Below are 24,269 nucleotides of genomic sequence, written 5' to 3' on the forward strand. Positions count from 1 at the left end.
TATTGGTGTCCATGGGAGAACCACCCCTTTAATGCTATTGCATTGGTGTCCATGGGAGAACCACTGCTTTAGTGCTATTGCGTTGGTGTCCATGGGAGAACCACCCCTTTAATGCTATTGCGTTGGGGTCCATGGGAGAACCACCCCTTTAATGCTATTGCATTGGTGTCCATAGGAGAACCACCCCTTTATTGCTATTGCATTGGTGTCCATGGGAGAACCACCCCTTTAGTGCTATTGCATTGGTGTCCATGGGAGAACCACCCCTTTAATGCTATTGCGTTGATGTCCATGGGAGAACCACCCCTTTAATGCTATTGCATTGGTGTCCATAGGAGAACCACCCCTTTAGTGCTATTGCATTGGTGTCCATGGGAGAACCACCCCTTTAATGCTATTGCGTTGGTGTCCATGAGAGAACCACCCCTTTAATGCTATTGCATTGGTGTCCATAGGAGAACCACCCCTTTAATGTTATTGCATTGGTGTCCATGGGAAAACCATCCCTTTAATGCTATTGCATTGGTGTCCATGGGAGTACCACCCCTTATAACCAGATCGGAAATGACAATTTTTATTCAATGGTTAACGGCTTGAATGAACCGTCTTCATGTATCCACCATCTTTGGTCGTTCCCTTTCTTAGAAGCCATCTGTTAAAATGGCTAAACTAACGTCTTTATTTGTCATCTTATTGTCTTTTCTTTGCATTAGTGAAGCTGTTTTCGAAGATCAAGTTGGAAAGTTTGATTGGTATGTAACTATGAGCATGTCCATTGATTCTGCTATGCAGCTAGCTAACGGTAGCTAATGCTATGTGCTAAGCATTGACAGCGTCAGATGTGTTTGGTCGTAGGCGAAAAGCCAATCGTTCCTCCGGGGTTGGATTCACTCAGTAGTTATTCCTGTCATGTCTGCACCCGTCTCCGACAGTCTCTTGTTGGAATATATAGCTAATCATTCACTAATGTAAATGTATTTTCAGATCGCTTCCTCTTCTTTTAATGGGGGTAAGGATCAGTGAGGGAAGGAGACCCGTTTCCACACATTTGTCCCACATGCTCCTTGCGATTAGTGTATTTTTAAAATATTTTTTTACATATTTTTTTTATTTTATTTAACCAGGTAGGCCAGTTGAGAACAAGTTCTCATTTACAATTGCGACCTGGTCAAGATAAAGCAAAGCAGTTTGACACATACAACAACACAGAGTTACACATGGAGTAAAACAAACATACAATCAATAATACAGTAGAAAAGTCTATATACAGCATGTGTAAATGAGGTAGGATAAGAGAGGTAAGGCAATAAATAGGCCATGCTGGTGAAATAATTACAATTTAGCAATTAAACACTGGAGTGATAGATGTGCAGAAGCTGAATGTGCAAGGAGAAATACTGGGGTGCAAAGGAGCAAAAACAACAACAAAATGACAATATGGGGATGAGGTAGTTGGATGGGCTATTTACAGATGGGCTATGTACAGGTGCAATGATCCGTAAGCTGCTCTGACAGCTGATGCTTAAAGTTAGTGAGTAGTGATCAGTGTATTTGCAGATATGATACTGTCTCCAAATGCCACAGTAATGAATAGGATTATGTACATTAGTGATTTGATTAACTAAAGTAAAAATAGCTAGCTATATTTCAACAGAAGTCTGACTGTTAAAAAATATTCCCCTTTTTGTATTTCCAGGAGACAGCAGTATGTGGGGAAGACACTCTTTGCCCACTTTGAGTCGAATACACAGTCATCTAAAAAGCTGTTTGTCGCCACCGACAAGAATATCTTTGCCTCTTTCAACTCCAGGACTGGAGATCTCTGTGAGTATTTGTAATTCATATTACAATGCGAATATGTTTCTAGCTTTTCTCTTTGACTCTGAAATCTGTGACAAGAATGTTTTGAGTTGCATAGAGTTAAATATTTTTCATTCTGACTTTACAGTTTGGAGACATGTGGACAAGACCGGACCAGAGGGAACCATAGACACACTTCTGCTACATGGACAAGGTGACTACAGCCTTTTAAAAGTTTGTTGTAGACTTGCCTAGTTTCTTGGCCTAGCCAACATAACCGTGTTGTACACAGTCAATTATATAGGCTTTATCTAGGCCTATGTTCATTTTAAGATTCTGCGTTCATCTTTGACGGTGGATATTTGACTGTTCTTTACGTCTTCTCTAGATGCTCTGATGGTGGTTGGAGATGGTCGTTTGCTCCGTTCCTGGGACACAAACATTGGCGGGCTGAACTGGGAGGCCGTGCTGGATACTGGCAGGTGTGTGTCTCTTTGTGTGCAGATGACCTGTTTTAATTTTATAGCTGAGAGACACTCAATAGAAATGGACAATGATTTTTAGATATTTTGCCAGATGACTAAGTACTCATAATGTCTATCTCTATTTCAGCTTCCAGGCTGCGTGTTTTGTGGCCATACAGGACACCGTAAAGCATGTGGCAGTGCTAAAGAAAGCTGCCATCTCTCTCCACTACTTGTCCAATGGACACCAGAAATGGGTCGAGAACCTGCCTGACAGGTAGGTGCTGGTGCTGGCTGGGACCAGGCATGGGTTCAAATGGTATTTGTTTTATTTCAAATGATTTAGCTGCACTTGGTGATGCTAACCTGACGCAATGGAGCCAATCAAATGTAGCCAAAAGTGCAAGCCCTGCCCATCTGGCAATCCGTAAAGGCTCAATCAAACGCTCAAAGTATCTAAAATATTTCAAATAGTATTTGAACCCAGTCTACAGCACGTAGGTAATATGCATTTCATTTTCAGGACTGTGTAAAACTGCTTGACTAATTATTTTCTGTACCCCACAGTGATGCAGTCCAATACCAGGCAGTGTACTCTGGGGGAGAAGAGGAGGTTTATGTGTTGGGGTTGGTTCCTAACTCTCACCTCACTATCATAGCCTACAGTCTAGAGGATGGAGAGATCATCAAGCAGGTAACTGCTTTAGAACTGTCATCAAACCTTCATTGGCAACCATTTTAAAATTCATTAAGGTATCATTAAAGGGCCTGTTTTCCAGAGCCAGATTAAGCCTAGAACCTGGATAACCTTTTCAGCATGCTTTTTCAGTCCAGGAGGAAATGGAATCTGTGTCTGAGGAAACCAGCTCAAACTGTTAGTCCTCCATCAGTATCTACACTGTGTCTGTTGGTCCTCTGTAGCCTGTACACACACACACACACACACGTCCTGTCTCTAACCCACTGATTCCTGTCTGTCGTTGTCCTCAGAGATCAGTCGAAGCCCCGTGGCTGTCCAGTGTTGAGTCTAGCTGTGTGGTGGTTGGTCACGGGTTACTGATGTGTGTGGACCCTGCCACATTCGCCCTCTACACCCTCCCTATACAGGCTGAGGATACTCCAGAGTTTAGCCAGATCCTACTACAGGTACCCGTCTCCCACCGTCACAACCGTATCGTTCAGTGAGCCAGTGCTTGATGGTAACAGATATGTTTGAAACTGAGAGACATAACATGCGATTGTAGAGGTTAAAGTTCTCTGTCACTGCGACAGATTTCTGTCATATGAAGTAAATCATTTTTCTGGGTTAAAACAAAAACACTCCAGGTAACACTTAAACCTCAAACTAGATTTGAAAGTGTGTATATATCTATCTCAAATGCTTTAAGTCCGTTATCATGTATATATATCTATCTCAAATGCTTTAAGTCCGTTATCATGTATATGATAATGGACCTGTAGATTTTCAAATAACTGACCCTTTTCTGGCCTGTAAATCGATTTTTGACAAACAAATCCGTCATTAAAAACAATCTGAGCGGCCCTCTGTTAAATTTCAAAATCCCAATGTGTCTCTTGAGCCAAAAAGTTTGCCTGCCGATCTTAATAAGGTTCAGTCATGGGATTTGTTTTTGCTTTAACTTCTGTGATTTTTAAAAAATTTTTTTAAAGGAACTCCCCTCAAAAAAGGTTATTTTTCGTTATTATACTTTTCTTTTTTTCATTAGTCCACTGTTAAAACATTCCCAAAAAGTTTTTGCATGTCAACAGTCAAGTTTTCAAGATGTTGGCCTTTCAAGATAACAGAGTGTCAGTTGCCTCATATGACGCAAAACACATCCTGATGATGAGGCAAGTGACACTTTGCATCTTGAAAGTCCAACGTCTTGAACTTGACTGCTGCCGAATGTATCAACAGTGGACTACACCGTCTCACGTCAAATGGCGACATTCAACCCTCTACCGATTTGTAAAAAAAAAAAAAAAAGAATAGTTCCTAGTTCCTAATTCTGAAACATACGCTAGCTAGTTTGAATGGTCATACGCTAGCTAGTTTGAATGGTCATACGCTAGCTAGTTTGAATGGTCAGACGCTAGCTAGTTTGAATGGTCATATGCTAGCTAGTTTGCCAGCTTGTTGATGAAGTTGTACGGCACCAAAGTTATTGGACTTGTTCTCAAAAATCACCATCCGACTGACAACTGGCTCTGCGTCTCTCGCTACATCGGAACATTTGGCCAACGTGATGACATCACAGCAGAACAGAATGAAAACTCATTTGGGAATTAGCGAGAACTTCACTACACTAGCTAGCGTGTATTCAGCACGGAGTGTGTGAACTGGTGTTGTTGGCATCCCTACCTTTTTGTTTCATATGGGTTGATTTGTGACTGGTTCAGGCAGCAAACAGACGCTAGCAAATGTTAACGTGTTTAGCAGATTTCAATTGTTTTTGACTGGATTTTTTTCCTTTTAAATCCCGTGAATACCTTGTGCATTAATAATCCCATTGATGCTATTGCTTGTTGAGTGGAAAGGAATGGTCCGATGTCTTTCTGTTGCTTAATTTCCTAAACCCCCCCCCCCCCCAGTCTCTGGATCTAGAGGTGTCCCCAGGCTTCCAGCCCGTCCTGGTGTCCAGCCAGCCCCACCCGGCTCGCTCCCCCCTCTCAGAGTTCTTTCTCCAGCTTGGACCAGACCACCACGTCCTGCTGCAGCTCAATGCTGATGGATACACCATCGCCCCACTCAGAGACTTCCAGCCCGTACAGATTCGTTAATTCATTCATTTTTTTGTTTATTCAATATAGTTGAATTCAATAAACTTAATTCATCCCAGACAGGCAATTATTAATGTCACTGACCATAAACTGTGTCTACCTGTATACAGTAAACCCTGTCTACCCGTATACAGTAAACCCTGTCTACCCGTATACAGTAAACCCTGTCTACCCGTATACAGTAAACCCTGTCTACCCGTATACAGTAAACCCTGTCTACCCGTATACAGTAAACCCCGTCTGTGAGTTTGATTACTGCTATATTTTTCCAGTACTATAAGTCTCTCTGGATAGTGCATCTGCTATGTAGCATACAGTATATTATTATACTATTTAACCATTCAACCTGGATAATATTGGACCTCGAATGTTGTTAGTCGGAAGGTCAGTGACGCTGAATGAGTTCTAAGTGGGCATATAAATGCGTTTCTATGTGTTTTTACAGGCGTTCTTAGTCTCATTTGCCACCACAGGAGAGAAGACTGTTGCTGCCGTCATGACTCCCAAAAACGAAACTGTGAGTCGTCATCGTGTCTCACAGTTGCTTAAAATCGAAGTGTTGAGTCATGCATTTAAAAATTCTTATTTTACAATAACAGCCTACCAGAGAACAGTGGGCTTAACTGCCTTGTTCAGGGGGCAGAAAGAAACATTTGTGGTCCATATAGTAGTTTATTATACTGTTGTAAGTAACCCGTTGGTTGTCTTCCTTGTTGTTCCCACTCCAGGCTTGTGCTGTCAACCTGTTCAGCGTTGACTCTGGTCGCAGGTTGTTGGATACCACTGTCATCTTTCCCCTGGATCTGAACGGTGGGAAACCACACAAGGTGAGTCTGTCTGGCTTTTGGAAAATCAGGTACAGGGTAGTAAATATGAGTTTGACACGTCCAACCATTCGCAGAAAAGTCCAAAGGAAATGCTGTTGGAATCTACCTATAGGAGGTTACAGCACTGCAATCAATCACATTTATTTATAAAGCCATTTTTACATGATCTGTTGTCACAAAGTGCATATACAGTAGTCTCACCCTGTAGTGCCCGGTGCCTCACCCTGTAGTGCCCGGTGCCTCACCCTGTAGTGCCCGGTGCCTCACCCTGTGAGTGCCCGGTGCCTCACCCTGTGGTGCCCGGTGGCCTCACCCTGTGGTGCCCGGTGCCTCACCCTGTGGTGCCCGGTGCCTCACCCTGTGGTGCCCGGTGCCTCACCCTGTGGTGCCCGGTGCCTCACCCTGTGGTGCCCGGTGCCTCACCCTGTGGTGCCCGGTGCCTCCCCCTGTGGTGCCCGGTGCCTCCCCCTGTGGTGCCCGGTGCCTCACCCTGTAGTGTCTGATGTTTTTCCTCCCCAGCTGTACGTCCATGCCTTCCTGAAGAAGGACGACTCTGTGGGCTACAGGGTCCTAGTGCAGACAGAGGACCACGCTCTCACCTTTATACAGCAGCCAGGTCAGTGTATACATATACACACACACACACGCACACACGTTGGTTTTGCTATCCTTGGATTCCTATTCAAAATCCTATTTTCCCTAACCTTAACTCTGAACCTAACTCCTAACCCTGATTTGTAAACCAACCCCCTCAGCTTAAAATAGCTTTTTCCCCATGTGGGGACTGCGAAATGTCCCCACTTGTCTGAATTGTCCTTGTTTTAGTATCCTTGTGAGGACTTCTGGTCCCCGCAAGGATAGTAAAACCAGAAACGCGCGCACACACACTATGGATTTGTCTGCCATTGTAATCTTTGGGATGGAGAAACGCTCTCAGTGTGGAAACCTAAACGACAAATCAGATATAAAACATGTAGAAAAGATAATGATCTATATATATTTTTTCTTTTTATCTTTTGAGAACTAACAAAAGTTAAACAGTTGGAGAGAGAATTGAAAATAATAAAAAAAACAAAGCATTAGTATTAATTTTGTTATTATATTTCTGCAAAAGAACACAGCATTATTCGTGGAAAAAATGCATAGAATTGCAGGAAATTGGCTTTAAAACTCAGTTTTCTTTCAGCTATCATGGAAACATATGTAGAATTGCAGGAAATTAGCTTTAAACTGCAAAAAGGATTCTCAGCTTCATCGAGAAATATGTAGAATTGCAGGAAATTTTGCTTAAAAAAATCTCAACAGCGCCAAGATGTAAAATATTCTCTACGATGTAGCCGTGACGACGGGCGACCGTTCTCATTGCCACGCCCACCACCTAAACGTATTTTTGATTCACAAAAAAAAACCTACACACTGGAACACACACTGTTTTATATGAATGTAAATTGTTAAGTCTTTTTGTATGTAATGTCTCTTTTTGTTATGTGGCAGACACCAGGAAGACTAGCTTTCGCCTTTGGCTTACGGGGATCCTAATAAAAATCACATATCACACACACACACTAGACGAGGCTTCTAACCAACACCTGTGATTTCAGGACGTGTGGTATGGACCAGAGAGGAGGCCCTGGCTGATGTTGTTACCATGGAGATGGTGGACCTGCCGCTCACTGGGACACAGGCGGAGCTGGAGGGGGAGTTTGGCAAGAAAGCTGGTAAAGAACATCGGAGATCAGAGACTAGCTAACCTTATTCATATTGTCATTTTAAAAAACACAACGTAGCGAAGACGACGTGCATCAAATAAAATAATTGAGGATGATACACAAAAAGGTATTTCTCTAAAACGATACGATTAACGTTATTATGCTTTTAGTCATTCCCTTTAAAATCTATGTTTTCAACATGTCTTTTTTTGTAAAAAAAAAAAGAATGATTCCATGTATTTAATTTTTTTAGGTGTTTTTGTCTCTTTTTGGCTTTGTATAAGTATTTGTGATGGCCTGTGTTTGTTGCCGCCAGGACCGTATAATGTTATTTGACCCTGTCTAAGTTAATTGTCTTCTATGTATTGCTATCCCCAATTGGCTTAAGTCTTGCTCTGTCTCTTTGGTTTTCTAATTGCTGCGCGTGGATCCAGCCATTCAAGGTAAAGCTATGAGCTTTCTGTCTTTTCTGTTTGCTTATGTTGAAGATCAGTAGCAAAGGGCTCTGATTTTAAGTTTCTGCTTTGTTGTTTGGTTGTGTTCTTGTAGTCTTTGTTGTGTTCTTGTAGTCTTTGTTGTGTTCTTGTAGTCTTTGTTGTGTTCTTGTAGTCTTTGTTGTGTTCTTGTAGTCTTTGTTGTGTTCTTGTAGTCTTTGTTGTGTTCTTGTAGTCTTTGTTGTGTTCTTGTAGTCTTTGTTGTGTTCTTGTAGTCTTTGTTGTGTTCTTGTAGTCTTTGTTGTGTTCTTGTAGTCTTTGTTGTGTTCTTGTAGTCTTTGTTGTGTTCTTGTAGTCTTTGTTGTGTTCTTGTAGTCTTTGTTGTGTTCTTGTAGTCTTTGTTGTGTTCTTGTAGTCTTTGTTGTGTTCTTGTAGTCTTTGTTGTGTGGTTGTAGTCTTTGTTGTGTTCTTGTAGTCTTTGTTGTTTGGTTGTGTTCTTGTAGTCTTTGTTGTGTTCTTGTAGTCTTTGTTGTGTTCTTGTAGTCTTTGTTGTGTTCTTGTAGTCTTTGTTGTGTTCTTGTAGTCTTTGTTGTGTCCTTGTAGTCTTTGTTGTGTCCTTGTAGTCTTTGTTGTGTCCTTGTAGTCTTTGTTGTGTCCTTGTAGTCTTTGTTGTGTTCTTGTAGTCTTTGTTGTTTGGTTGTGTTCTAAGTCTGTCATTTTGTTTGTAGATCAGTTTGTGAGCTTCAGTGTTGACCTGGTTTATTTAGTGTCCCTGTAGAAAGAATCCACCGGGTTCCAGATTAACCTGAGGAAACATCTTGCGGTCCAGCCTTCTATCCTGACGACTGCAACCATGGCTGTTTTAGAATCTAACGACTGAAAGTGTAGATGATAACGTGTGTCCGTCTGTCCGTGGTTATCCCTCTCCTCAGACGGCTTATTCCCCATGGTGCTGAAGCGTCTGTCATCCCAGGTGACTCTGCTCCAGGTGTGGCTGGCACACCTGTGGAAGTTGTTCTACGAAGCCCGTAAACCCCGCAGCCAGGTTAAGAACGAGGTCACCATAGAAACGTTGTCCAGGGATGAGTTCAACCTGCAGAAGATGATGGTGATGGTCACGGCCTCGGGGAAGGTGAGCCGAGGGGGGGGGGGGGGGGGGTGTGTGTGTGTGTGTATAGATGGCAGAAGGTGATCCTCATGGTCACGGCCTTGGGGAAGGTGAGACGAGGGGGGGTGGGTGTGTGTGTATAGATGGCAGAAGGTGATCCTCATGGTCACGGCCTTGGGGAAGGTGAGACGAGGGGGGGTGGGTGTGTGTGTATAGATGGCAGAAGGTGATCCTCATGGTCACGGCCTTGGGGAAGGTGAGAAACTACCTGATAAAAAACATGCAGCCCCTCCCCCCTTCAACACCCACGTTGGTAGAGAGAGGTTCTGTTGACCTCAGCACCCACATTGGTAGAGAGAGGTTCTGTTGACCTCAGCACCCACGTTGATAGAGAGAGGTTCTGTTGACCTCAGCACCCACATTGGTAGAGAGAGGTTCTGTTGACCTCAGCACCCACATTGGTAGAGAGAGGTTCTGTTGACCTCAGCACCCACATTGGTAGAGAGAGGTTCTGTTGACCTCAGCACCCACATTGGTAGAGAGAGGTTCTGTTGACCTCAGCACCCACATTGGTAGAGAGAGGTTCTGTTGACCTCAACACCCACATTGGTAGAGAGAGGTTCTGTTGACCTCAGCACCCACATTGGTAGAGAGAGGTTCTGTTGACCTCAGCACCCACATTGGTAGAGAGAGTTTCTGTTGACCTCAGCACCCACGTTGATAGAGAGAGGTTCTGTTGACCTCAGCACCCACATTGGTAGAGAGAGGTTCTGTTGACCTCAGCACCCACATTGGTAGAGAGAGGTTCTGTTGACCTCAGCACCCACATTGGTAGAGAGAGGTTCTGTTGACCTCAGCACCCACATTGGTAGAGAGAGGTTCTGTTGACCTCAGCACCCACATTGGTAGAGAGAGGTTCTGTTGACCTCAGCACCCACGTTGATAGAGAGAGGTTCTGTTGACCTCAGCACCCACGTTGGTAGAGAGAGGTTCTGTTGACCTCAGCACCCACATTGGTAGAGAGAGGTTCTGTTGACCTCAGCACCCACATTGGTAGAGAGAGGTTCTGTTGACCTCAGCACCCACATTGGTAGAGAGAGGTTCTGTTGACCTCAGCACCCACATTGGTAGAGAGAGGTTCTGTTGACCTCAACACCCACATTGGTAGAGAGAGGTTCTGTTGACCTCAGCACCCACATTGGTAGAGAGAGGTTCTGTTGACCTCAGCACCCACATTGGTAGAGAGAGTTTCTGTTGACCTCAGCACCCACGTTGATAGAGAGAGGTTCTGTTGACCTCAGCACCCACGTTGGTAGAGAGAGGTTCTGTTGACCTCAGCACCCACGTTGGTAGAGAGAGGTTCTGTTGACCTCAGCACCCACGTTGGTAGAGAGAGGTTCTGTTGACCTCAGCACCCACGTTGGTAGAGAGAGGTTCTGTTGACCTCAGCACCCACGTTGGTAGAGAGAGGTTCTGTTGACCTCAGCACCCACGTTGGTAGAGAGAGGTTCTGTTGACCTCAGCACCCACGTTGGTAGAGAGAGGTTCTGTTGACCTCAGCACCCACGTTGGTAGAGAGAGGTTCTGTTGACCTCAGCACCCACGTTGGTAGAGAGAGGTTCTGTTGACCTCAGCACCCACGTTGGTAGAGAGAGGTTCTGTTGACCTCAGCACCCACGTTGGTAGAGAGAGGTTCTGTTGACCTCAACACCCACGTTGGTAGAGAGAGGTTCTGTTGACCTCAACACCCACGTTGATAGAGAGAGGTTCTGTTGACCTCAGCACCCACGTTGATAGAGGTTCTGTTGACCTCAGCACCCACGTTGATAGAGGTTCTGTTGACCTCAGCACCCACGTTGATAGAGAGAGGTTCTGTTGACCTCAGCACCCACGTTGGTAGAGAGAGGTTCTGTTGACCTCAGCACCCACGTTGGTAGAGAGAGGTTCTGTTGACCTCAGCACCCACGTTGGTAGAGAGAGGTTCTGTTGACCTCAACACCCACATTGGTAGAGAGAGGTTCTGTTGACCTCAACACCCACATTGGTAGAGAGAGGTTCTGTTGACCTCAGCACCCACATTGGTAGCACTTTGCAGTAGTCCTAGTCAGTCTCATATATGCAGAGTGTTGTGTTACTTCAGTCCTAACACAAGCTCTGTAAAATGCTCTGGATGTGATGTGGTTTTTGTGCAATTGATTTTAATAAATGATTGGAATGTTGTTTGAAATGATGTTCGGCTTTCACAGTGCATTTGTCCTTGGCCATAAAATAAGTGTTATGCTTTTATAGCACACGTTATGAAATAATCTTTTTATCTCTGTTTTGGTTCCAGCTCTTTGGCATCGACAGCAAGTCAGGCTCTATTCTGTGGAAGCACTACCTGGAGAATGTCCAGCCCAACGCAGCCTTCAAACTGGTAGTCCAGAGGACCACCGCTCACTTCCCCCATCCCCCACAATGCACTCTGCTCATCAAGGATAAGGTAGGAAACAACACCGTGGACTGTGTTGCAAAATAGTCCTTACTACACTATTTATTTATTTATTTATTTATTTATTTAAGAGTTCTGGTGATTTGTAAGATTCCCCAACGATTTTAAATGTGATCTTGAAGCTGGAAAAAGCCATCGGAGCTGTCGTTTACCAAGCGTCTCAGTAGGAATTACAACCTACATTTTTACGTACTGTAACTAGGTAGGGCAGCTCTTACTCCGACTGGATGTAACGTTGGAGGAAATGTCTCCTATTTTTCTAAACATTTCTGCTCTCGCTGTGTCTGGTTTTTCCCCCCAGGACACTGGCCTGGCCACCCTGCATGTGTTCAACCCCATATTTGGCAGGAAGAGCCACATCGCCCTGCCGGCCCTGCCCCGCCCCATCCTCCAGTCACTACTACTACCTGTTATAGACCAGGACTACGCCAAAGTCCTGCTGCTGGTCGATGACCAATACAAGGTAGGACTACATCTGTCTGATTGCAAGGCCTTGAGGGATGAAACGTCAACGGGTTTTAACTGATGTGTAATAAAACATTCTGCTGCATTTGTGGGAAAGATTTGCGCCTTTTCTTTTGTAAAGTACCTGTTAGTGTTGACTCCCTTTTTAATTTTTCTGCCTTTATATGTGTTCCCTCCCTCCAGGTGACAGCCTTCCCCTCCACGAAAAACGTCCTGCAGCAGCTCCAGGAGATGGCCTCCTCGATCTTCTTCTACCTGGTCCATTCAGAGCACGGAAACCTGTCTGGATTCAGACTGCGCAAGGTGACTTAACACTGTGTGTGTACGTGACATTCATTTGTGTGTGTGTGTATATGCATGGATGTGACATTGAGAGTGTGTGTGTGTTCATCCAGGACTTGTCCACAGAGCGAATCTGGGAGGTGGTCCTACCTACAGAGGTCCAGAAGATAGTAGCTGTCAAAGGGAAGAGGCCCAACGAACATGTCCACTCTCAGGGCAGAGTGATGGGAGACCGCAGTGTTCTCTACAAGGTAAACGCTGCTCTAGGTGGCAGGACAGTGTTCTCTACAAGGTAAACGCTGCTCTAGGTGGTAGGACAGTGTTCTCTACAAGGTAAACGCTGCTCTAGGTGGCAGGACAGTGTTCTCTACAAGGTAAACGCTGCTCTAGGTGGTAGGACAGTGTTCTCTACAAGGTAAACGCTGCTCTAGGTGGCAGGACAGTGTTCTCTACAAGGTAAACGCGCTCACGTGCCTCGGTAGCGCCTGGTGGCAGGACAGTGTTCTCTACAAGGTAAACGCTGCTCTAGGTGGCAGGACAGTGTTCTCTACAAGGTAAACGCTGCTCTAGGTGGCAGGACAGTGTTCTCTACAAGGTAAACGCTGCTCTAGGTGGCAGGACAGTGTTCTCTACAAGGTAAACGCTGCTCTAGGTGGCAGGACAGTGTTCTCTACAAGGTAAATCACTGCTCTAGGTGGTAGGACAGTACTGTCATGGCCAAAAGTTTTGAGAATGACACATTCATTTTCACAAAGTCTGCTGCCTCAGTGTCTTTAGATATTTTTGTCAGATGTTACTATGGAATACTGAAGTATAATTTAATTACAAGCATTTCATAAGTGTCAGGCTTTTATTGACAATTACATAAAGTTGATGCAAAGAGTCAATTGCAGTGTTGACCCTTCTTTTTCAAGACCTCTGCAATCCTCCCTGGCATGCTGTCAATTAACTTCTGGGCCACATCCTGACTGATGGCAGCCCATTCTTGCATAATCAATGCTTGGAGTTTGTCAGAATTTGTGGGGTTTTGTTTGTCCACCCGCCTCTTGAGGATTGACCACAAGTTCTCAACGGGATTAAGATCTGGGGAGTTTCATGGCCATGGACCCAAAATATCGATGTTTTGTTCCCCGAGCCACTTAGTTATCACTTTTGCCTTATGGCAAGGTGCTCCGTCATGCTGGAAAAGGCATTGTTCATCACCAAACTGTTCCTGGATGGTTGGGAGAAGTTGCTCTCTGAGGATGTGTTGGTACCATTATTCATGGCTGTGTTCTTAGGCAGAATTGTGACTCCACTCCCTTGACTGAGAAGCAACCCCACACATGAATGGTCTCAGGATGCTTTACTGTTGGCATTACACAGGACTGATGGTAGCGCTCACCTCATCTTCTCCGGACAAGCTTTTTTTCCGGATGCCCCAAACAATCGCAAACGGGATTCATCAGAGAAAATGACTTTACCCCAGTCCTCAGCAGTCCAATCCCTGTACCTTTTGCAGAATATCAGTCTGTCCCTGATGTTTTTCCTGGAGAGAAGTGGCTTCTTTGCTGCCCTTCTTGACACCAGGCCATCCTCCAAAAGTCTTCGCCTCACTGTGCGTGCAGATGCACTCACACCTGCCTGCTGCCATTCCTGAGCAAGCTCTGTACTGGTGGTGCTCCGATCCCACAGCTGAATCAACTTTAGGAGATGGTCCTGGCGCTTGCTGGACTTTCTTGGATGCCCTGAAGCCTTCTTCACAACAATTGAACCGCTCTCCTTGAAGTTCTTGATTTACATTTACGTCATTTAGCAGACGCTCTTATCCAGAGCGACTTACAAATTGGTGCATTCACCTTATGATATCTAGTGGAACAACCACTTTACAATAGTACATCTATAACTTTTTTTTTGGGGGGGGGGGGTTAGAAGGATTACTTTATCCTATCCCAGGTATTCCTTAAAGAGGTGGGGTTTCAGGTGTCTCCGGAAAGTGGGGATTGACTCCGCTGTCCTGGCGTCGTGAGGGAGCTTGTTCCACCATTGATGATCCGATAAATGGTAGCTTTAGGTGCAGTCTTACTGGCAGCAATATCCTTGCCTGTGAAGCCCTTTTTGTGCAAAGCAATGATGACGGCACGTGTTTCCTTGCAGGTAACCATGGTTGACAGAGGAAGAACAATGATTCCAAGCATCACCCTCCTTTTGAAGCTTCCAGTCTGTTGTTCAAACTCAATCAGCATTACAGAGTGATCTCCAGCCTTGTCCTGGTCAACACTCACACCTGTGTTAACGAGAGAATCACTGACATGATGTCAGCTGGTCCTTTTGTGGCAGGGCTGAAATGCAGTGGAAATGTTTTTTGGAGGATTCAGTTCATTTGCATGGCAAAGAGGGACTTTGCAATTAATTGCAATTCATCTGATCACTCTTCATAACATTCTGGAGTATATACAAATTGCCATCATACAAACTGAGGCAGCAGAAAATGAATATTTGTGTCATTCTCAAAACGTTTGGCCACGACTGTAGACTACAGCAGGGGTTCTTCAACCTTTACAGCCTGGGACCCAAATGAGAAATGCTGTGTTTTTCCTGGGACCCAAGCTTATGAAAACATGCATCTATATGTAAAAATTGGTGCATTTCATTGTCCTTATGCCTAAAACAAATGCAGTATAGACAACAAATAATGAGACCCATATAAATGATTAAAAACACTCTTACATATCTGCCTAGGTTGGAACTGTTGCTGTTAAAATTAATTCACATTAATTCATTCTGAACTGGAATAAACTGACTGATCAAATCACACATATGTCGGTCTGTCTGTCATGGTCTGTCTGTCTTGGTCTACATTTGACATTTTAGTCATTTAGCAGACGCTCTTATCCGGAGCGACTTACAGTAGTGAATGCATACATTTTTTCCATACTGGTCCCCCGTGGGAATCGAACCCACAACCCTTGCGTTGCAAACACCATGCTCTACCAACTGAGCCACACGGGACTAGTCTACATCTGTGTGACGTGTTAAATAATTGTATTCAGATTTTTATTTTTTTATTACTTGTATTTTAACAGCAACAGTTCCAACCTAGACTCCAACAGTAATTTATACAGTAAGATGTGTACCGTAGGTGTGATCATATTGATTCTCCATCTGTATTGCACTATCAGTATCTCGCTAGCTTGCTTTGGCTAACATTAGCTAGCTAGCTATTAGCTGTGTACGAGGGGATTGTTTGTAAGAACTAATCTACTACTATGAGAGAGAGTACTCGCTTATTTCTGCTAATCATTACCTGTTATAAAATGACGACAATGCCTTGCTAGCTGACTTACTCGTCCACTGTCGAAGCATTGTTTCCTGAAGCATTCTGCCCCGTTCTGTCAGAACTCCCTGGGTTTAATGTCATGCTGTGGACGTTTGGTCAGGACGGGTCATTTTTAATTTGTTCGTTTTGAGAGCCTAATTCCTAGCATGCTGACCAAACCGGACGTGTGGTTTACCCACACCAGAAGCGATCAGGACACGCAGGTTGAAATATCAAAACAAACTCTGAACCAATTATATTAATTTAGGGATAGGTCGAAAAGCATTAAACATTCATGGCAATTTAGCTAGCTAGCTTGTTGTTGCTAGCCAATTTGTCCTATTTAGGTAGCTTAATTTGTCCTGGTATATAAACATTGAGTTGTTATTTTACCTGAAATGCACAAGGTCCTCTACGCCGACAATTAATCCACACATAAAACGGTCAACCGACTTTGTTTTTCATCTCTCCTCCTTCCTTAAGGCTTATTTTTCTTCTGTGGACTTTAAATGGCGGTTGGCAACCAACTCTACAGCATTACTACACACCGACAGGAGTGTGGACCTCAGTTCATCTTTCAATCCCCCACGTGGGTATATGCTACTAAAAACCAATGAGGAGATGGGAGAGGCCGGACTTGCAGCGCGTTGAGTGTCACAAATAGAACTAATTTCTATTTTAGCGACCTGGCCACGCAGATGCCCGTGAGCAGTGTGGGTGCAATGATTGAATAACATGTATGTGAATGTTTATTTGTGCGACGAGAGCGGTGTGGTCAGCAGGTAAGCACTTCACCGCGCAAAACACATTGCGGCCGATCCTTGTTATTTCTCAAAGTTTGTACAAAACCAAGAGAAACTCATCGCTGTATTTGCGTTTCATGACGATTTGAGCTCACTCAGAACTTGTGGCTAGCTTGAGTCCATTTGATGGCGAGTGGGAATGACAAGTCAGTGGCTGACAGCACTGCAGCGTGTGGGTCGCGGAGTGCAGTTGCGCACGTGGTCAAATCAATTCCAGTAATTAATTAAATAATTATACATTTACTCTGACACGTCAACAACCCACTATTAACATGTCAAGTGGGTTGCGACCCATACTTTAAGAAAGGCTGGACTAGAGAGTCTACACTCAGACTATTAAGGGCCAGTTTCCCAGATCCAGATTTAGACTAGACTGGACTAAAAAGCATGTTCAGCGGGTAATATCTGCAAACTCTGACCCAAAAGTTTAACTTTTAATAATTTTTTTGAGGAGCAACAAGTGCACATACAAACTTGTTGGAAATAAGAGAAATTGTGATTTAAAAAAAATAAAAAATATATTTTTTGTTGTTGTTGTGAAGACCTGAATAACAGTCTCTTTCCTTTTTACCTACCGCAGTACCTAAACCCTAACCTGCTGGCAGTGGTGACGGAGAGTACAGACGCCCACCCTGAGCGGGCCTTCGTGGGCGTGTTCCTGGTCGACGGTGTGACTGGACGCATCATCCATGAAGCCGTCCAGAGAAAGGCCAGGGGACCCGTCCACTTTGTCCACTCTGAGAACTGGGTGGTGGTGAGTAGTAGTAGCAGCAGTATTCGCAGTAGTAGTACTACTATCAATAGTAGTATTAGCAGTAGTGGGAGCAGTAGTATTAGCAGTAGTGGGAGCAGTAGTATTAGCAGTAGTGGGAGCAGTAGTATTAGCAGTAGTGGGAGCAGTAGTATTATCAGTGGTGGGAGCAGTAGTATTATCAGTGGTAGTAGTATTATCAGCGGTAGTATTAGCAGTAGTGGGAGCAGTAGTATTAGCAGTAGTGGGAGCAGTAGTATTATCAGTAGTGGGAGCAGTAGTATTAGCAGCAGTAGTATTAGCAGCAGTAGTATTAGCAGCAGTAGTATTAGCAGCAGTAGTATTAGCAGTAGTGGGAGCAGTAGTATTATCAGTAGTGGGAGCAGTAGTGGGAGCAGTAGTATTATCAGTAGTGGGAGCAGTAGTATTATCAGTAGTGGGAGCAGTAGTATTAGCAGTAGTATTAGCAGTAGTAGGAGCAGTAGTATTATCAGTAGTGGGAGCAGTGGTATTATCAGTAGTGGGCGCAATAGTATTAGCAGTAGTATTAGCAGTAGTGGGAGCAGTAGTATTAGCAGTAGTGGGCGCAGTAGTATTAGCAGTAGTGGGCGCAGTAGTATTAGCAGTAGTGGGCGCAGTAGTATTAGCAGTAGTGGGCGCAGTAGTGGGCGCAGTAGTATTATCACTAGTGGGCGCAGTAGTATTAGCAGTAGTGGGCGCAGTAGTATTAGCAGTAGTGGGCGCAGTAGTATTAGCAGTAGTATTATCAGTAGTATTATCAGTAGTGATTATCAGTAGTATTAGCAGTAGTGGGAGCAGTAGTATTAGCAGTAGTATTATCAGTGGTAGTAGTATTATCAGTGGTATTATCAGTGGTAGTAGTATTATCAGTAGTGGTAGCAGTAGTATTATCAGTGGGAGTAGTAGTATTATCAGTAGTAGTATTATCAGTGGGAGCAGTAGTATTATCAGTAGTATTATCAGTAGTAGTATTATCAGTGGGAGCAGTAGTATTATCAGTAGTGGGAGCAGTAGTATTAGCAGTAGTGGGAGCAGTAGTATTATTAGTAGTATTATCAGTAGTAGTAGTAGTATTATCAGTGGGAGCAGGAGTATTATCAGTAGTAGTATTATCAGTGGGAGCAGTAGTATTATCAGTAGTATTATCAGTAGTAGTATTATCAGTGGGAGCAGTAGTATTATCAGTAGCAGTAGTATTATCAGTAGTGGGAGCAGTAGTATTATCAGTAGTGGGAGCAGTAGTATTATCAGTAGTGGGAGCAGTAGTATTATCAGTGGTGGTAGTATTATCAGTGGTGGTAGTAGTAGTATTATCAGTAGTGGTGATTGCAGTAGTATTATCAGTGGTGGTGGTGGTAGTAGTATTATCAGTGGTGGTAATAGCAGAAGTAGAAGTAGAATTTACAGTAGGAGTAGGAGTGGTAGGAGTAGCAACAGTAGTAGTAGTAGTAGTAGTAGTAGTATCAGCAGCAGCTGCTGCTGTTACGGTCACAAGTGTTAAAGATTTCTATGGTGAGGAAAAAGGTTAATGAACTACTGTCTTCCAGCTATTGAGAAACCCTGAAAATGTTCTCTCTCTCCGTCCCTCTCCACAGTATGAGTACTGGAACACCAAGTCCAGGCGTAATGAGTTCAGTGTGCTGGAGCTGTTTGAAGGGACAGAGCTGTATAACAGCACAGTGTTCAGTAGTCTGGACAGACCCCACCTGCCCCAGGTCCTACAGCAGACCTACATCTTCCCCTCTCCCATCACCACCATGGAGGCTACGCTCACTGAGAAGGGCATCACCTCCAGACATCTCCTCGGTCAGTATGGGTAGTTCTGTGGATGGGTGGGTAGTTCTGTGGATGGGTGGGTAGTTCTGTGGATGGGTGGGTAGTTCTGTGGATGGGTGGGTAGTTCTGTGGATGGGTGGGTAGTTCTGTGGATGGGTGGGTAGTTTTGTGGATGGGTGGGTAGTTTTGTGGATGGGTGGGTAGTTTTGTGGATGGGTGGGTAGTTTTGTGGATGGGTGGGTAGTTTTGTGGATGGGTAGTTCTGCGGGTGGGTAGTTCTGCGGGTGGGTAGTTCTGCGGGTGGGTGGGTGGGTAGTTCTGCAGGTGGGTGGGTGGGTAGTTCTGTGGGTGGGTGGGAGGGATGGTTGGGTAGTTCTGTGGGTGGGTGGGTAGTTCTGTGGGTGGGTGGGTAGTTCTGTGGGTGGGTGGGTAGTATTTAAAATAATAAAGACATTACAAAATGTTGCCTAGACAATAACCAAGAATACCAAGAAGTATTTGTTATTGACAGTCATTAATGATTTTCATGGTTACATTTATTTTTTATTTTTTTTGCTAAACCTTTAGTTATGCAGATTTTGCAATGGTGTTTAGTGGATTTAATACCCTCTTTCAGCACTATCTGTATCGTAATTAATTTTGCTCTGGCTATTTGTTTTATCTCAGTGGGTTTACCATCAGGAGCCATCTTGTCTCTCCCCAAGATGTTCCTTGATCCACGGAGACCAGAGGTCGTCACTGAGCACAGCCGGTTAGTACCAACACATGTTCATTAGGCACCAAAAGGAAGAAAATGTACTGAAACTGCGAGGGAATACCTATTTTTGTCCAATTACGAATGCATATTTTTGTTTTCTGTTGCAAAACATTTTGCTACATTGTACACTAATGAACAGGACCCTGTTGTTTCAAAGTTATTTGACCGTTAGAGAGGAATATTGGTTCAAATCAAATGTTATTAGTCACATGCGCTGAATACAACAGGTGTAGTAGACCTCACAGTGAAATGCTGAATACAACAGGTGTAGTAGACCTTACAGTGAAATGCTGAATACAACAGGTGTAGTAGACCTTACAGTGAAATGCTGAATACAACAGGTGTAGTAGACCTCACAGTGAAATGCTGAATACAACCGGTTTAGTAGACCTTACAGTGAAATGCTGAATACAACAGGTGTAGTAGACCTTACAGTGAAATGCTGAATACAACAGGTGTAGTAGACCTTACAGTGAAATGCTGAATACAACAGGTGTAGTAGACCTTACAGTGAAATGCTGAATACAACAGGTGTAGTAGACCTTACAGTGAAATGCTGAATACAACAGGTGTAGTAGACCTTACAGTGAAATGCTGAATACAACAGGTGTAGTAGACCTTACAGTGAAATGCTGAATACAACAGGTGTAGTAGACCTCACAGTGAAATGCTGAATACAACAGGTGTAGTAGACCTCACAGTGAAATGCTGAATACAACAGGTGTAGTAGACCTCACAGTGAAATGCTGAATACAACAGGTGTAGTAGACCTTACAGTGAAATGCTGAATACAACAGGTGTAGTAGACCTTACAGTGAAATGCTGAATACAACAGGTGTAGTAGACCTTACAGTGAAATGCTGAATACAACAGGTGTAGTAGACCTTACAGTGAAATGCTGAATACAACAGGTGTAGTAGACCTTACAGTGAAATGCTTACGTACTTACAAGCCCTTAACCAACAATGCAGTTTAAAGAAAAATATGTTTTAAGAAAGTTTTTACAAAAATAAACTGAAGTAAAAAAATAAATAAATATAAAATAAGAAAAATAACAGTAGTGAGGCTATATACAGGGGGGTACCAGTACAGAGTCAATGTGTGGGGGTACAGGTTAGTTGAGGTGATATGTAGGTAGAGGTAAAGTGACTGCATGGATAACAAACAGAGAGGCGCAGCAGTGTAAAATGGTGGAGGGGGGTGACAATGCAAATAGTCCGGGTAGCCATTTGATTAGCTGTTCAGGAGTCTTATGGCTTGGGGGTTGAAGGTGTTAAGAAGCCTTTAGGACCTAGACTTGGGGCTCCGGTACCGCTTGCCGGGCGGTAGCAGAGAGAAGAGTCTATGACTGGGGTGGCTGGAGTCTTTTTGGGCCCTTGTCACTATATGAAACTCTATGAAAGTAAGAATTGATTTGTCATTTATTTTCAGTGAGGAGAACCTTATACCCTACGCCCCAGAGATGCCCATCCGCACAGAGTGGTTCATCAACTACAATCAGACCGTATTGAGAGTGAAAGGAATCTACACTGCCCCCTCTGGCCTGGAGTCCACATGTCTGGTGAGTCTATGGTCTATTACTTTGGTTTCCAACCTGTTTCAGCTACTGTACCACAAAGTACATTTTGCTATGACCACAGGACCCTTGGAGTACCCCTCATGTGCATTTTACCAGTAGGCCTATGGTCTCATGAGTCTTCTCTAGTACCCCCTGTGGATAGGCCAAGTACCCCCCAGGGGTCTTAGTACCCCCAGTGGATAGGCCAAGTACCCCCCAGGGGTCTTAGTACCCCCAGTGGATAGGTCAAGTACCCCCCAGGGGTCTTAGTACCCCCAGTGGATAGGCCAGGTACCCCCAGGGGTCTTAGTACCCCCAGTGGATAGGCCAGGTACCCCCAGGGGTCTTAGTACCCCCTGTGGATAGGCCAGGTACCCCCAGGGGTCTTAGTACCCCCAAGTCTTAGTACCCCTGGTTGGGAAACTGGTCTATTACACTACCTTCAATGTATCAAGTCTGGACTTCCTTCTGCATTTCTGAGGCCATGGTACACTGACAATGCAGAGCGACTGTAGATGAAATGAAGATTTAAATATGATGTAGGTCAAAGACTAAATACTTAACACGGAATTGTATATGTTTTGTTACACAGGTGGTTGCGTACGGTCTTGACATCTACCAAACCAGAGTGTACCCCTCCAAGCAGTTCGACGTGCTGAAAGATGACTACGACTACGTCCTGATCAGCAGTGTTCTGTTCGCTCTGTTCTTCGCCACCATGATTAGTAAACGCCTGGCACAGGTCAAACTGCTCAACCGGGCCTGGCGGTGAAGAGTCAACTTCTCACCTTTCAACTCTGATCTCTCCGTTGCTGCATGGATGACACCGGGACAATGGTGGTGGACGAGCTGAAGCCGTTTTGGTGGGGGGGGGGGGTCGTCATCTTTCTTTTTCAAGAAAGAGATTAATTTCGGGTTGCAAGATTTTCCATAACATTTTTTGATTGTTTAATTTATTTGGTAAGACTTTACATTGAGGTAGAATTTAAGGGGAGTTGCATTCAGAAAGTATTCCTACCCCTTGACTTATTCCACATTGTTGTTACAGCATGAATTAAAAATGGATTTGATTCCCCCCCTTCACCCAGCTACACACAATACCCCATAATGAAAGTGAAAACATGTTTTTAGAAATGTTCATACATTTATTGAAAATTAAATACAGATTCGTAAGTTTCCACCCCGGCAACCCCGGTATTCCACCCCGGCCCGGGGCCGGGGAACAGGGGCAACGCCAGGGGGGGTTCGTCCCGGGGGACCAGTCGGGCGGTCGCTCGGATAAGAGCGTCTGCTAAATGACAAATGTAAATGCAATACTTTTGTAGAAGCACCTTTGGTGGAGATTACAGATTTGAGTTGTCTTGGGTATGTCGGTATCAGCTTTGCACATCTGGATTTAAGGATTTTCTCCCATTCTTCCTTGCAGATTTTTTTTCAAGCTCTGTTAAGTTAGATGGGGAGCAGCGGTGAACAGCAATCTTCAAGTCTTTTTCCAGATGAGCTGTGCCTGGTTTTCTCCAGACGTAGCACGTTGCATTCAGGCCAAAGAGTTAGATTTTCATCTCATCAGACCACAATATTTTTAGATATGCTCTTTCACATGCATTTTTTAGCCATTTTTCGGGCGTGCTGTCATGTGGCTTTTTCCTCAGGAGTGGCTTCCATCTGATCACTCTCCCATAAAGCCCAGATTAGTGAAGTGCTATAGAGACTGTTGTCCTTCCGGCAGGTTCTCCGATCTCAGCCAAGGAACTTTATAGTTCTGTCAGAGTGGTCATTGGGCTCTTTGTCACCTCCCTGATCAAGGTCATTTTTGCCCAGTTGTTCAGTTTGGTCGGATGGCCATCTCTAGGCAGAGTGGGTAGTTCCATATTTTTTCAATTTCCCAATGATGGAGACCTCTGTACTCTTGGAAACTTTCAACAATCTAGAAATTGTGTACCCTTCCCCCAGATATGACTCATCCCAATTCTATCTCAGTGATCTACAGACAGTTCCTTGGAATTCATGGTATAGTTTCTGTTCTGACGTGTGCTGTCAACTGTGGGACCATATATAGACAGGTGTGTTTTCTTTCTAAATCCTGTCAAAACAATTGAATTGGCCACTGGTGGACTCCAATCATGTTGTAGTGACATCTCAAGGATGATCAAAGGAAATTGGATGAACCTGAGCTCAATTAGGAGTGTCATAGCAAAGGGGTGTGAATACTTATGTAAATGAGATTACTGTATTTAATTGTCAATAAATTTGCATTAAATTCTTAACATGTTTTTACTGTCATGTGTTTAATCCATTTTGAATTCAGGCTGTAACACAACAAATTGTAGAATAAGTCAAGTGGTATGAATACTTTCTGAAGGCACTGTATGTCATTGCTATTAACAAATAATGAACTGTCTACACCCTTTATAACCTCCCTTTTAAGATAGCAATGTAAAGTGCTTTTCATGATCTCACTTCATGCAATGAAATGTTATTTTTACCACAACGAAAGAGCAGTTAAGTGGTTACTTGGTGCATTTCAAAGCAGGTGTTCTTATACTGAAACATGATTTAGCTCTGAAAGATGACTAAAACGTCTTTTAAGATTACTAAATGCGGTACAGATTTCGATGAGATTTTGATAATTTTGGTTTATTTTGTTTGAAATGTTTTTCATTTTTATGTGCTATATTTATGTCTTAAACATGGATTAGCATGGCGCTCTAGAATATAAATTTTTCCTTTTTGGGGTGAATGGACAACTCTGCTCATGCAACACTTTAACAAAAACGCCAATGCCCTCAATAAAATGATTCCTATTTCTGAAAGTCTTATTTTTTAAAATTTTTTTGCACAAAGTAAGCGTACTACAGATGTTTGGTTGTGCTATAAAGAAATAATAGCAATTATTTCACTGTCTTTTTTTTATTTTCTTCTCTAAAATTCTCTATCCTTTCTA

At 43.8% G+C, this 24,269-nt stretch overlaps 1 protein-coding gene across 1 annotated transcript; it reads left to right on the forward strand.

The window, feature by feature from the left end:
* Window positions 1-457: 457 nt before the first annotated feature.
* Window positions 458-22,487, forward strand: LOC106566299 (ER membrane protein complex subunit 1). The gene is made up of 22 exons (XM_082959796.1): window positions 458-752; window positions 1,697-1,824; window positions 1,949-2,014; window positions 2,189-2,282; window positions 2,413-2,541; window positions 2,832-2,958; window positions 3,255-3,410; window positions 4,857-5,030; window positions 5,491-5,562; window positions 5,774-5,872; window positions 6,392-6,488; window positions 7,474-7,590; window positions 8,948-9,147; window positions 11,456-11,605; window positions 11,916-12,077; window positions 12,263-12,382; window positions 12,475-12,612; window positions 17,043-17,216; window positions 18,830-19,040; window positions 19,677-19,761; window positions 21,199-21,328; window positions 21,918-22,487. Exons 1-22 carry the CDS (start codon window positions 661-663, stop codon window positions 22,095-22,097), a joined length of 2,901 nt encoding a protein of 966 aa, XP_082815922.1. The 5' UTR covers window positions 458-660; the 3' UTR covers window positions 22,098-22,487.
* The last annotated feature ends 1,782 nt before the right edge of the window (window positions 22,488-24,269 follow it).

This window comes from Salmo salar, chromosome 13 (genome assembly GCF_965601325.2).
Source record: "Salmo salar chromosome 13, fSalSal1, whole genome shotgun sequence".
Lineage (NCBI taxonomy): Eukaryota > Metazoa > Chordata > Actinopteri > Salmoniformes > Salmonidae > Salmo > Salmo salar.